The 15,529-nt window shown below is 42.3% G+C and overlaps 1 protein-coding gene across 2 annotated transcripts in view; it reads left to right on the top strand.

The window, feature by feature from the left end:
• The window catches only part of LOC123368225 (cytochrome c oxidase assembly protein COX16 homolog, mitochondrial), a 70,390-nt gene that overhangs the window by 21,217 nt on the left and 33,644 nt on the right, over positions 1 to 15,529 (top strand). Inside the window, exons 3-4 of one of the 2 annotated variants that reach the window (XM_045012826.1) lie at positions 4,240 to 4,312; positions 5,057 to 5,116. The exons of the other annotated variant lie outside the window; for it this stretch is intronic. Of the exons in view, the coding sequence (XP_044868761.1) occupies positions 4,240 to 4,312; positions 5,057 to 5,116 (133 nt within the window). The remainder of the gene's footprint in view (positions 1 to 4,239; positions 4,313 to 5,056; positions 5,117 to 15,529) is intronic. 2 annotated transcript variants of the gene reach the window in all.

The following is a 15,529-nucleotide window of genomic DNA, read 5'->3' on the forward strand; positions in this document are numbered from 1 at the left end:
CAGTGTGACCACCACTGTTGCTGAGCTAACTAACAGCCAGATCAGAGTGAGGGCCTTCACTCCACAACAGTATTTGAGAGGAGCTTGCAGTAGAGCAGCTGGCCTTGTTCCAAGAATAATGCAACTAAGCACCACTTTCTTTTCTCACTGTTGTGGTTTAATGAACAGAAGACCCCATTAAAGACATTCCTAAGTTATTAATACCTTTCTAGCTTGTTGTCCAATACCAGGAGTTGGGAAGAAGAAGGTTAGTGTGTGACATTTTTGCATTTGATAAAGTATTGCCATGCTAGCTAAAATGATGCTCTGAACAGTAATGTCAGTGTGTAACAGCCATTGAACTGACAATGTCCCAACAACAGATGTTATAGCTATTTAGAGTAACTTCTTTGGGTTTCAGAGAGTGGTAAAAGCCTATCCTTTTCCTCAGCAAAAACATGTTTTAGAGTGAGCTGAGCCATTTAAATTACCCAGGAGCCAGATAACTAGATTACTCACATTATGTCAGTAAACTGAACATTCCAATTTGTTTATTTACCATGGGCCATATGTTAAGGTCCATAATCCTTCAAACTCCTACTGAAACCAATGGGAGTGATGCCTGAGTAGGGACTTGAGGATTTGGCCTTCAGAAAAGAAAACTTCCATTGACACACAAGTAATTTTTGCAATAAAAACCCAGATAGTATTTAAATTGAACTCCTGTTAGGTTGCCTAATTATTCCCACTTCTGGGAAGATTAGATGCAAAGCAAAATTGTTTATAGAAAAATAAATATCTTTATGCAGAAGTCCTATATAATTTAATGGAGCAAAACAATAGCTTTATATAGAAATTACTCTAAAAACCATATGGACTTTAATAGAAAATGAGATCCTTTCTATATAATTTTTATTCCAACCAATTTATTCAATTTAATAGTGAAACTTATTCCTGCTATAGAATTCCGTTGAATCCTTCAAAAACTTTATAGAAAAAAATTATTCTTCTCTATTAAATTCCAGGAAACTTCTGTAAGGACAGGAATTTGAACCCGAATAATTTTTAATAGACAGGTACTGTAGCCATCCAAGCCATGACATCCCTTCTCTGAAGATCAAATTTTGGACCATCGAAACAGGAGACATAGGAACGTCTTTTCACAACTGTCCTGTTGGCCATTTAGTTACTGCACTGTGCTGCGAGAGATCCAGCTTTGATTCCAAATGCCCCATTCTATTCTATATAGGTTTTTATACCATGTACATCACCACTGTATCTGAGTGCCTTCCAACAGTGCATTAAGCAATGTTTCTCCTCATCTGTCACGTGTATTCTGTCATCTTCTCCCCAGAGGGAAAAGCCATTTTCCTATGCAGGCAACCAATAGGGGAGGCAGTGATCAGCAGTACAAGTGCAGAAGGAGTGCATTCAGCTCCCGGGAGAATGGCAGTGCTTTGAACCCATCAGCTAACCCCTCTGACCAATTGAGTTGCATTTAGCAGTTGATTAGAGATGACTTGTAGGCTGTTCCAATGAGTCATTGTGCTATTGACAACTCTTAGGACTTTATTGTGAGTCTCACAATACTTGTTGTTGTTAAAGCCCCAGCTCCTGGAGTCAAGTGATTACATGAGAATTTCAGCTTTCATTTTACAAAAGTACAATTCTAGCCCTCATGGTTGTGGCAAAAAGCTGGAAAACATGACCCGTACAGGCTCAGAAATTCAAAGGCGAGGGTTCTCAAACTGGGGGTTGTGAGGTTATTACATGGGGGGTTGCGAGCTGGCAACATCCACCCCCAAACTCCGCTTCGCCTCCAGCATTTATAATAGTGTTAAATGTAAAAAGAGGGTTTTAATTTATAAGGGAGATTGCACTCAGAGGCTTGCTGTGTGAAAGGGGTCACCGATACAAAAGTTTGAGAACCACTGTCCAAAGGCAAAGACAAACACCCAAACATTTACTATTTTTTAAAATTTTAAGCAACTACATGATTTTGGGGGGCTGACTCATTATTTTTGAACTCTTAGGGTTGGCAATACTGCAATGTGCCTATATTCAGGTTAGTCCCATTCATTTTTAGGGCCTCAGCCTATTGTTGGGGTCCCTGTTGTTGGCATTCAACCTGGTGGTTAAGGCACAGGTAGGCCCCATTATCCCTCTCTGTCCCCATCCAGGCAGGGTTTAAGTAACCCCTACTGACCTTAATAGGCATTTTACCAATATCCTGTTCAGAAAGAGTTGGGCTCCTGGATTCTATTCCCAATGTGCAGCAGAATCCCTTTATGAACTTGGACAAGTTATTTAATTTCAATGAGTCTCAATTCCCCATCTGTAAAATGGAGATGATAATGCTACTGTACCTCACAGTGAGGTTTCAGAGTTAATTCACATGTTTTTAAAGTACTTTCAGATCTTCATATAGAAGGCACCATTTGAGCGTAAATTATTATTTCAGGTAGAAATTGCTCAAGTAATCTCCATTGAGTGATTTGGGTCAGGATAAGACAGATAAGGATGAAATGGGAGCACAAAGTTGACCAGTCCTTTTGGGATTAGATCAGGGCCAGGGCATTGTAGGCCTTGCATGAACAGTGAAAGAAAATAGAAGTAAGGAAGCAGAGGTTAACAGTGGACAAAATATTAATTCACAAGTGACCTTGTAGTTAGTAGATAAAGAAATTGTAAGAAGAGTAATGTGTGATAAGTTTGCAGCTGCAGCTTTGTTTACTAGCATGTTTTGTATCTTGTGGACAGTTTAGGATTTGTTTATGTAATGTATATGTGTTTAGTCTGCATCTGTAATCTCATGTATTATGTGCTTTTGGAATTGTGGGGCACCCTAACCCACCTCCCGGTATTTGGGCATGGTCACTCATGTAGCTTTATGAAATGTCAATAAAGACACCTCAGTGACAAGTCCTGATTCAAACCAAGTTTTTGGATTCCAGAGTATTGGATAAAGTGTTCTCCCAGAACCGGATGAGGTGTTCTGGGTAAGCTGAGTGGAAAAGGTCTCGGAGGGAATCTCAACAGGTATAATCCAGCATGCATCTCAGGAGGGACCAGAAATCTGGTCTGGGAGTTTCTCCTTATCCCAAATGAATCATCAGAATGTAATAAGGACTGCCTGTCAGATACTATTGTAAGCTTTGTATCTAGTGGTTACTGTTTTTTCCTGAGATAGTCATATGTAAATTCTAGTCTGGATTTTTGTGCAACACAGATTCTGGCAATGTCCTTGAAGCAGGAAGTTCCTGTTTCTCTTACTGGAAAATAAATATTCCCAGCAATGTACTTAATGTACGATGATCTGTGCGTCACTTTTACTTTTTTTGGAAAGTGTGTGTTTCATGTTCGTTCTTCCTGTAAAACAAGTGCGGCAGGTATAATGAAGCTAAGACCAAATCTTCAACTGTAACTCAGCAGCATCAACAATACATGGATGAAACCAATTTTGTTTTCTAATCATGGAGTTTGGAATGTCAATATTTTCTTACAATGTAAAATACATTTGATAGCAACAATGTTTTGCAAGTTTCCAGGTTTTCTTCTGCCAGCAGGCATATTCCTAGCTACTATGATAGTTGTTGCCTTCTTTCTGTGAACTGCCCTTTTTTTCTTCCTTTGAAGACCTCCAAATGTGTTAGAAAATGCACTTTGCACACATTTTGTGTATAATGAAACTACACAAGAAACTTCTCTTTAGAGGCTTGGCATTAGGATTTAGCTGGCAGGGAAGGGAATTGAAATCAATGAAGCTATGTAGATTTAAACCATCTGAGACTCTGGCCCTCTATTTTTGTGTCTCAGCAACGCATTTTGTTCATAGGAAATCAATGAATTATGGTAGTAAGTCAATGGATTATTATAAACCTATGGGATTGAAATAATTCATTAGTGGGATATGGCACCTTTCATCTCTGTCACTGGTACAGATCCAGCTCAAGAGAGTGACTGAAGGTCATTATAAGTTTTGTGTCAGTTCAGTTCCTAATAGATAGATATCCACATCTTAAAAGCTACCATCACAACATACCTTCTTGCAGGCAAGTCTCAGCAGTGTGGCTAAGTCTGAATGTCTTTCTCACCTTTAGAAGCATCTATCTAGAGTTTAGGCAGGTGGATGGGGTGAAGTGGAGGAAGATCGTGCAACTACAGCTTGTCCTCAAGCTTTATTCTTTAGCGAAGTCAGCCCAACACACTTCATCTCAAGTTTTGCTTTTTCATTTTTTTTTTTTCGTTCCATGCAATCAGTTTTCTTCTGAGTTCTGTGGAGGAGATGAGCCTTTTGTCCCATGTAGGTTTGGACTCACCTTCTGGAATTCAAGTAGGCCAACACCCTTCACCAACATCATTTACACGGTTTACAAGTGGAACCGCCAGACTCCCTCTTTGGCTTATGAGTTTCTCATCCCTTATGTCGATTTGCCGATTTATCTCGATCATTGGTTATCTCGATGGCTTTTGGCAAACCCCTAGGCCGTCGAGATAACAGGGTTTAACTGTACTTAAAATTAAAAATAATATAATAAAACTTGAATAACTATTATAACTCAATGGATTGCTAAAAACATTTTTTGATATAAAGTAGTTATTTTATTCACTGCCTAACTAAATCTATTTTTTTTAATATATGCAGAATTACTGTACACTAAATATTGTTACCAGGATGCTCGGTCAGCAAACTAGTATTGATGAATAGGCAGTGGGAGAGAAGTGGAGGGTCTCTTTGAATTAGTCCACTATATGTTGTTTTTTCCCTGAGGCAAAATGAGATTCTGGAAAGAGCTTTTCTCTGCCTGTCTGTCCCTTAATTTCATAGCAGGTTGTTTAAAAAGATCTGTGTATTTTTGTCTGAACACTCCTTATTTGGTGGGGGGGGGGGTTGGGGGATAGGAAAATAACTTCAGTTTGTCAGCTAGGGAACGGAGTCATTGCATTGTCTGTCACTGAACTTTGAAGAATAATTAAGTCTTCTCATCTTCTTGTTTTTAATTGGTTTTCAGTAAGCTAATCGCACTAACACCGTGTGGCAGGGGATTGATGCTGTTCATTTTTTTTCTTTCTCAAGCAGGTCAGGTTGGCCTGACTCTCAAGTCTAATGAAGACAAACATCAGCTAATTTCTTGGTGTAAGTTGATTTTTCAGAGACTCAATTCATTAATGAGCTTGGCTGTAAGTCATAAAAAAAATAAAAAAAACCCAACCACATTAAAATGTTGTTGTTTGGTTTAAAGGGCTTGTGAGAGGCACAAATTTATGAGTTATTACAAAACCCAAAGCTGTGTCAGCCATTTGTCTGTATTTAATAGAGGCATTTTACTGAATTAAAACATACTTCTGTTTTCAAGCATTGCATTGCCTATTTGGTGGAGGATTTGAGGTAGTTTGATATTTAGTACAGTAGCCTTGCTCCTGATTGGTGGGAACATGGTACTGTTATAATAGCTTTCCTTCTATTAGCAAAGGGATCTTGGATCCCATTACCTCATTTTAGTTCACAGTTGTGAATCATCCAAGTTAGTAATTTCTGACCTGCAACGTGACAGAGGAATGAAGGGAGTTTTTCATACTCCATATGTTAGTAATACCAGGTGTTCAAGCATTAGCTCTTCCAAATGATCTGGTCCAGTCCAAAAGGATTGTCTGGATGGGGAAGTCTGTTTATTTTCCCTCTCCTATTACAGAGTTTGGAGCCCAGCTACTAATGTTGAACTCCTGGACTTTCTCATAGGTTATGGCAGCAGCAGGAATCATTATTTCACTTTCCTTGGCGTTCCTGGGCTTAAATGGGCCACTCCCTCTCTCTTTGCTGGATGCTTTCTTGCTGAATTTATGATACCATGCACTGGATTATGGATCAGCTGAGATTGTGCATCATTTTCCCCCAATTCAGAAAGGGACTAATACTGTTGCCCAGTGATGAACTGCCAAAATCTTAACAACCGGTTCCCTATAAAAAGTTCTGATTTAAGGGGGGTAGTGGGGGAAGGGCAGGGGGAGATATACTCATGGGGCCGGGGGCCCCTGCAGGGCCTGGGGCAAATTGCCCCCTTGGCAGCCCTAGAGCTTGCAGTCCCCTCCCCCCCTTACCTTGCCGGCAGCTCAAAGCAGCAGGACGACTCCGGAGCTCAGCTGAGCTGCCCAGCTGATGCTGGCGGCTGGCCACGCTGCAGCTGGGGGGAAGCGGGGGAAGGGCCGGGGGAGCCTCAGCCTCCCCAGCTGGGATTCCTGGGAGCAACAGGATGGTCCGGCCCGTGGACCGTTGTTCTTTGCCCACTCCCTGGCCCTTTAACAACCAGTTCTCCATGGAGGTCTAATTTTAGCAACCGGTTCTTGAGAACCTGTGGGAACTGGCTCCAGTTCACCACTGCTGTTGCCCCTCCTCTCAGCTGTGGTGGAGATGGTAAGATTTTTACTCTGTAGAGATCAACATCATCTGTGTGCCACAGGAGGGAGTTCTGGGGCCAGGTCTATGTGGTTCCACTGGTTATTGCCCCTGTAAAGGTCAGGAGCTCTACTGCAACTCCTCCCAATACGCTATTGTGGAGTGAAAGCCCTCACTCTGATCTGGCTTCTCCTTAGCTCAGCGACAATGGTGGTTGCACTGGAAAAACAAACAAACAAGAGGTAAAACAAATCCTGTTCAGGATAAGGGGACTACCCTGGTGCTACACTTCAGGATTACAACTTTACTCTGCATCACAGTGGGAGACCTTCCAACAGGGCAATCTGGAGGGAGTAGTTTGCTCCCTCCCTGACCCTGTGTTATCTCCTTACACCAAGCTTGACTACTTGTAGTTAATGCAGTAGGAGGATTTGTCTTACAAGCATGGCTGGATCTGACACCAATAGAATGTAGATGGGGAGAGGCAAAACTAGACCAGAACCACCCTAGTGAAACTGTGGTAAAAAGTTGATACATAAATGACAAGCCTATATGCCCCTTATAAATACCTAAAATAGACATAAGCCTCCTGGACAACAATCTTGTTAAACCAGGACATGTGGTAACCCTAGTTGTGTAATAATACCAAGACACCTTGATCATAATACATATGCTCAGTGGGGTAGAGTTAAGGTTGCCATGTGAGCCTTAACTTTGAATTATCTGGCTTTTGTGGTTATAAAATTTCAACCTTTTAGTCCTGCACTAGTGTAATTTTTCTGAATGTGACCAAAGATCCTAGATAATAGTCTTCAGCATCAAAGGTCTGCCTCTTCAGACATATGCACACACAAGTATGTGGACATTGCTGCTCATACCTGACTTATACATAAAATGCCTTGATGCACAGACACGCAACATGGAATTTGCTTGTGCACTTACATAAAATGAGTGCGCGCTTTTAAAGATTGGGCCTCAAGTGACTTGCCCAAGGTCACCAAGCTCTTCTTTGACGAAGCTGGGAATAGAAACAGGTCTCCCAGCCTTGTGCTTAAACACAAAAACATCTTTCCTGTATTATTTTGCTTTATTTTTTCTTTATCAAAAATAAGTTCATATCAAATTATCTTGTAGAAATTGAGTTGGATATCATGCTAGCTGGAAATAACTTCAGCATACATAATGCTGTTAGTTTTGAGGTGGTTAAATTTTCTGCAATACTAACAATTCTAGTTGGTTGCTTTGAGTTCTACTACGCTTCCATAATTAATGAGTAGTCTTTTTCCATTGCAGTTGAAATGAACCTGTAGCATATAATTTATCTCAAAAGACATTTTTGCCAAAGCATAATTTAATATTAAGCAGTGTTTCCCTTGGTCTTTTTCAAGCACTTATGATGCTTAGCAGCCTTTCACACACTGTATCTCCACTATTCGTCTTGCTTGGTAGCCTGAAGCAGGGCCCTGGACCAATGTTCCCTCTAATTTTTCCCATCCATGTGCGGAATAAATTTTGTCATGTGCACCGCAGTATGTACGGATGTGAGCCACCAGCAGAAACAAAAAAAACCTAGATATAATAAAAATATATATATATTTTAAAGTTACCATAGGGATAATTACTCCAGCCAGGACAGGTTAGGCATTTTAGAACTCACTACTCAAAGAATTAAATTTAAGTGTAAGAGAAATAAACATTATGAAATGCATAGACTAGTCAAAACTGTAAAATAACACACGTTGAGAGAATAAATGTACAAATAATATAAGTGCATTGCAGGAAGTACCAAGAAGTAACAACAACAATTATACCAATATGTGTTGGGAGGTGTGTGTGTGTGTGTGTGTGTGACCCCAACCCAGAGACTGTGTGTGAGAGAGAGACCCAGAGACTGTGTGAGAGAGAGACCCAGAGACTGCGTGCGCTGGCTGCTGGAGATTTCAGGTATTTCCACTCTCAAACTGGACGAACTCACTGAAAACTCTCTTGCTCTGTCCTGAGCCCCGTCTCCCCTCCCCGGCTATGTGGAGTTGGGGTACATGAGCATGGGGGAGAGAGGGAGTATGTGTCAGAGAGACAGAGCTGGCTGCTGGGGACGTCTCAGAAACCATGCACTGTCTCTTTAAGACAGGCACTCGCGCACTGATCAGACCTCAGATGCTGCAGCTCCAATTCCTGAGCCAGGCTGTCCCCTACCCCTGGTGTGTGGAGATGAGGCACAGGGGTGAAGGGATGGGCACACACTGACATCAGTACCCCCCGCTTTGCACAACCAGCAGGAGGGTCCTGAGAGCAGCAGCAGGACGGAGCAACCTGGCTACAAGCAACTGGGGAAGGGGCACCTGAACACCTGCTGCTGGATGTGTTCACACTGCTAATCAACTGGGCGGCACTTGAATCGCTCCTGTGTGGCCGTCCAACCATGCAGCTAGAGGGAACACAGCCCTGGACCCATCTTACTTGGCAGACTGTTATTGCAAAACAAGTGACAACAGCATTAGATACCAGAAAGTAGCTCAAAACTCAAGAACAGAAGCACTTTAAATGTAGAGCTGATGTATCAGACCCTAGACTGCGAATTGTTTTAAGAGTTGTAGCCGTGTTGGTCCCAGGATTTCAGAGAAACAGGGTGGGTGAGGTAATATCTTTTATTGGACCAACTTCTGTTGGTGAAAGAGGCAAGCGTTTGAGCTTACGCAGAACTCTTCTGAAGAGAGATTACCTCATCCACCTCATCTCTCTAACAGTTTTAAGAGTGAGCTGTGTCTAGATGACCTTAATTTTATGTTTCTTTGCGGTTTTGATTTGGGTTTTTCTGTTGACTAAAGTTCTGCAGAATTCTGAAGTAGCAGAACCCAAACCCTTTGGAAATACAATGGCAATTGAGAGGGAAAAAGAGAACCTGTCACTCTTTCAGTAGTTGTCCCTACACTTGGCATTTACAGCTTCACTGGTGATTCAGGAGGTGACGTATTTCCCCTGGAGTCAGTGCTGAATCAGTACCACTGTGAGTGGTGTTAGGCAGTTGTAAACTGCATCTTTTTGATAAGGTGCAAAGATACAGCTTAGCTTTTAGAATGGTGAAGAGTCTGGGGTCTGATGTGATGTCATGTTTCACCTCTCTAGGAAGCTGCCTGATAAGAGCAGGAGAAAGGTGAACTTGCATTCTCTCCTCCAGTGGGGAAGTGGTAGTGGCCTGGTGTGACCCCCACACCTCCTGGGTGTGGTGCCCTGTCCCCTCTGTTCCTGGCCAATTGGAGCTGCGAAGCCAGCACTCTGGCCAGAGGCAGTCTGCAGAGCTGCCTGGTTTTGCCTCCACCTAGCAGCTGAGGGAGGGGGATGTTGCCGCTTCCGGGGAGACCCCCAGGTTAGTGCCACCCAGAGCCCGCCTCCTCCCATGCCCAAACTCTGCTCCTGGAGGGAGGGGGGGCGAGACTGCCCCAGCAGCGGCCGGTGCGCCTGGCTCAGGGGCTTTCTGAGCTGCCCTGAGCCAGGCACGGCAGCCGCTGCAGAAGTCACGGAAAGTCACGAAATCAATGACCTCCATGACAAACTTGCAGCCTTACCTATGACTAAAGTCCTTAGTCAGTCAAAACTTGCATTGACTTTAATGGACATATTGACTTAGCTGTGATTACTGTATTGGGCCTCTACCGCTCAAGAAACAGCATAATGGCCAGAGTGGAGAGAATCTGCTCCCTGCTTGGCTCTACTGTTGATATTAATTATACAAAACTGTAAGTATGGCACTGTCTTCCTTGTGCTATTTATTTTTCTCTCTTATTTTGCTATAAATAGATAAATTGCATTTAAAAAAAAATTGAGTCAAATGATCCAATTAATAAGAACACCTGCTGGCAATATGTGAGAAAACTGGCAATTTTACCAGTCATGTTTAAATGTAAGTAGATCTAATCTACCCAATCTAATCTTTCTAGGTATTTTAATGTATCCATCAGAGTGCCTGAGACACTGCCAACATGTACACTATTTTTTATTTAACAAAAAATAGTATTCAAAATACAAATATATCTTTGCAAGGGGATTATAGTTTAATTCTAAAAAGCACAAAATTCTACAAATATGTAGCAACTACTTTCCAAGGGTGTTGTGAGGACTAATTAGTTAATAAATCACTGTGAATATGAAAATCTGAGTGTTTAGTGTTAGCTCAATGTTGAGTTTATTTTTGTTACTGTAGAACTTCACTAGATGTCAGTATAGAAACCATTTTACTTATATTGTGCAGTGAGCTTTGTAGAGAGTGTGGATTTTTCTCCCTCTCAGTATAGCAGGAAAGTGAGCCGGTTTAATAAAAGGTCTAATTCCTTTAACATTTACTACTGCAGGAAGGCATTACCATTTTCATGAAGTATGTTTTAGGATGGCAAAAACATTACTTTCTTAACACATCTGTTCTTTTAAAAAAAATCAACTTTTTTCCCTTTTTAGACCCTAATCAAGCTTCCTTGATCAGGAAGGGTTCTTATGTCCTACTGAAGTCGATGAGAATTAAGCATGTGCTTTAAATTTAAGCACATGCTTAATTATTTCCTGAATTGGGACTCTAGAGCCCTTGAAGTTAATTCTTCTAACGGGCATACTCCGTTGTCAAGTATTTCTTTTAAACGAGTTTCTTTGCATATCTGCATTGGCTAGCTGCACAAAAGATAATGGGCCAGAACTTCTAGTATGAGGAGTCATTACTTTTGCAGCACTGTCAGTATAAACTGGACCCAACTTCAGTTAACTGACTCATAGGGGAACCCATCAGTGCAAAGGTGGCCTTCCAGAAGCATAGAACCAATGTAAAAGTCTCTTACACCACTCCCCTTCTTTGCAGCTGGTGTGGCAGTGCAAAGGGGTGTTGTTGGAGGCATGGGTACGTAGACAGGGTGCTCCTGCACCGTGCTTATCTCTGGCTGCATTTTTATCTCCTGGGGTTGTTTTGCTGTCAAAGAAAATTAGGGCAAACTAAGGGCTGCTCTAACTTGGCAGAAGGGAACTGGTGCTATATAGAACGTTAGCATGATTAAGAGGGTGTAAAGGTGAAGTTTATGCCATATTTGCATCTTCTCCCCATTGCTGACTTGTGTGCACTTAGGCTGTAGCTCTGAATCTGACACATACATTAAAAAGCAGCCTTTTGATAAGTATTATGAAAAGTGACTCTGGGAGAATGGCATCCAGGCTAAAAGATGTTTTTTAAAACTGCTAGTCCTGCAAATCCGTGCTGGGATCTGGGGATGCTTTCTTTCTTGCGTATATTCACTAGTAATAAACAAGGAGTCCGGCGGCACCTTAAAAACCAACAGATTTATTTGGGCATAAGCTTTAGTGGGTAAAAAACTTCACTTCTTCAGATGCATGGAGTGAAAGTTACAGATGCAGGCATTATATAATGACACATGAAGAGAAGAGAGTTACCTCACAAGTGGAGAACCAGTGTTGACAGTGTTCGATCAGGGTGGATGTAGTCAGTGGTGCGCTGGAGCCGGTTCGCAAGAACCGGTTGTTAAATTTAGAAGCCGGTGTAGAACCGGTTGTAGAGGGGTTGGCGGGTGGGCAAACTCCAGTCTGCGGGCCACATCCGGCCCGCGGGACCGTCCTGTCTGGCCCACCTGAGCTCCCAGCTGGGGAGGCTCCCCCGGCCCCTCCCCCACTTCCTCCCCCTCTCGTAGAGCCCCAGTGCGCCATGCCAGCGCTTTGGGCAGCTCTGCAGCTCCTGCTGCTTTGAGCAGCATGGTAAGGGGGCCGGGCCGGGGCTGGGAGGAGGGGTTGGATAAGGGGCAGGGAGCGGTTGGAGGGGGCAGAGGTTCGGGGGGGGGCGGTCAGGGGACGGGAGTTGGGTAGGCGTGGGAGTACCGGGGGTCTGTTGGGGTGGTGGTGGATGGGGTCGGGGCAGTTAGGGGACAGGGAGCGGGGGAGGTTGATTGGTTGCGGGTTCTGAGGGTAGCAGTCAGGGACAGGAAGTGGGTTGGGGTCAGATGGAGGAGGGAGACAGGCACGTGGGGCTTGTACTCACCGTGCGGTTCCCTATCGGATCTTCGGCAGTGGGGGGGGATCTTCACTCACTCCGGGTGAAGGACCTGCCGCCAAAATGCTGCCGAAACCGGTTATTAGGATTTTGGGAGCTCATCACTGGATGTAGTCCACTCCCAATAATAGATGGGGAGGTGTCACACTGGTTCTCCACTTGTGAGGTAACTCCCTTCTCTTCATGTGTCATTATATAATGCCTGCATCTGTAATTTTCACTCCATGCATCTGAAGAAGTGAAGTTTTTTACCCACAAAAGTTTATGCCCAAATAAATCTGTTAGTCTTTAAGGTGCCACCAGACTCCTTTTGTTTTTGTGGATACAGACTAACACGGCTATCCCCTGATACTAGTAATAAAGATTGTCTTCAGTGAGACGTGTGGCTCCATTGCCGTCACAAGGCTTGTGCAAGTGTATCTGTTTAACCCTATAATTAGTGCTTAGGAAATAATTCTGTTGATGCACAAAAGGGAATGGAATTTCAGATCACACTCTCTTACCTGTGTTAGCTCTGCAGGGACAGAGGGAGTCTAACTACTTTTTTTGTTTTTGAGGGTTTTTTGGGTCACTAATGAGCAGATATGTCTTGGAAAACACATTTTTACAGTCATTTTTCAGAGCGGAACGTTAGGTACCTTTGTATACCCCCAAAAAATCAAACGTTTTAACAGTAGTAGCCAGATACCAATGATGGGAAAATTAGAAATGCATAAAAACAGATTTTGAAAATATAAATGTCAGACAAAAATTAGCAGCAAAAGGAATTTTGTAGAGAGGTTTGTTAGATTAACAAAGAGTACTTGCAGATAAGATAGCATATGGTACAATCAACATTTAAAGATTTCAGTTCTTTTAGAAGGAAATATGAATGGATTTTTCATAAATTATACCCACTTTGAGGAGACAAGGGAAAAGGAGAGAGCGTTTTTGAAGCTCTGCCTTATATAAGATTTCCTTTCTCTCAGCTGATACCCTAAGGGCATTTAGTTTAAATCCTGCACTTCAGGCTGTTTAAGTGGTTTGTAACAGGACAGGTACAGCATATTAAAGAGCCTTTACAAAGGCACCTTGAGGAATTGTCTTTTAATATTTTAAAGATGGGAGTCTTACTTTTCTCGCTCCCTTCCCTCCACCCATCACCATTTTATTTTAGCTGAGTCATCAAATTCTGCTGCAGCAGAGCTCTAGAGTAAAATCCTACTGCGAGTTGTGCTATTTGTGAACAACACAACAGTCCACTTTTTGGCCTCAAAGGAAAGCATATGTGCCTACTTTTCATTTCCTCTAGACTGAAATGAGGGCTAAGAGCACCAAGTCCCTTGATGAAAAAAGCAGGCTGAACAACTCTTGCCTTTCTCAAAATGCCTTGTGCTGGAGTGTTGGGAAGTTGTGGCATTCATGGTCAGGTCTGCCTAATTCCTTAGAGAGATCTAGACTTGCTTACATGTTTAGAAGGGGGATCACTGAAGGGCCAGAAAGCCATGAAAAAATGCACAAAAAGGCACAGCAAGTTCTTTCCTTCAGACCATTGGAGCTACAGAAAAATCAAGGTGTAGCAAAGCTCAGGAGACGTGGTTTTGAAAGCTCCTTTTAGAGAGCTATGTCCTGCTGAGTCTGATCTGGGAAAGGTGCATGGACAGTGCTTGGAATCTGTTAACCTTCAGGGCATGCTGCAAGGCCCATCTTTTCCCCAAGGCATTTGGGGAGGGTTGCAGGTCTTGTCGTTAGTAGTGGGGGTTATTTTATGTATTGGAACATATTTATTATACACGGGAAAGAACAGTCCATTGTATTAAAATGTTACTGTGAAATTAAATTTATTGGCTGGGTGCCCAGAGCTTGGGAAGGGGGCCTCTAGTTTTCTTTATATAAATCAAATATATCAATGTGCACCTAGAAATTAAACAGAATGTGAGGGCATAGGATTAATTGCATGAGAACATTGTTTTTTGAGATGAGGGCTGACAACCCCTGCCATTTCCCGATGACCCATGTATGTGAGAAAATATAGGAACATTTAAATATTACGCCAAACAGATAGACAAGTAGCAGCCAAAGCACCCTCCATCCGTTCCCTATTTCAGGCTCTTAGGGCAAATCTAGCAATAAACTAAGTAGGGGGCAAATAAACACTCTCATTTGTGGTCTTCAGCTTCGTATATTTTTAAAAATTGAGAGAAATAAGAAAAATAGCACCCACTAGTAAACTGACCAGGTCACAGTTAGAAGGGTCATAAGTCTTCATATCTTGGGGCACGAGTTGATCCCTCTCCATCTATGGTATTGCTAATTTGGATGCTTATGGCAGGGTTTCTCAATTTTTTTCATTATATGGACTGAAATTTAATAAATTGTCTCGTGCACAATTTCTTTCCCATTTCTGATTGCAGAGACCACCCCCCTTCCCATTCCTGACCACATAACATCCCTGCAATTATAGCAGATGTTCACATGGAAAAATAATAGTAGGGAAGAACGTAATGTATTTTTAGCCTCTCTCAGTGCAATTTGACAGCTGGAAATAAGGAGGAGTGCTGACACCACTTGACCAGCAGCTCTTGTCAGATCACCAGTGCTCTATGGCTCACGTTTTGAGAACTGCTGCCTTACAGGGTTTTATATGCGATTTTCTGAATCATGAGCTTGGCTATTGTCAGCTATCAGTTGGCCTACTGGTCCTTCCTTGTGTGACGATTTTGGTGTTCCTACATAGACCCACTTTTTAAGAGATGGGCCCAAACCATAAAGTTCAAATCTGGATTCCGAAGTTTCTGGTGGTTGGAGGTGGTCAGATCTAGGGTGATGAGATGGGCCCATCTCTATATTTTATACAGCTGAAATGATTAATATAAATAATAAAACTAAAGAGTATTACAAAGAACTGCAGGTAAATGTATTTTACAAAATGTATTTTGTAAATACCTTCTCTGTCTTTTCACTATATTACTTACACCCTTACCTGCTGTTCCCTTGCCTCCTGGGAAGTAAAATAGCATCTAATTTAGTTGCCTGAGTATAATTATACATTGCACTTTTAAACTCTGGGATTTATCCCTTCTTGTCTGCAGTTTTTAAATCTGCTCATAAACCACAGTTCAGTAGCCTGATGTCGGAGA

This window comes from Mauremys mutica, chromosome 4 (genome assembly GCF_020497125.1).
Source record: "Mauremys mutica isolate MM-2020 ecotype Southern chromosome 4, ASM2049712v1, whole genome shotgun sequence".
Classification (NCBI taxonomy): Eukaryota; Metazoa; Chordata; order Testudines; family Geoemydidae; genus Mauremys; species Mauremys mutica.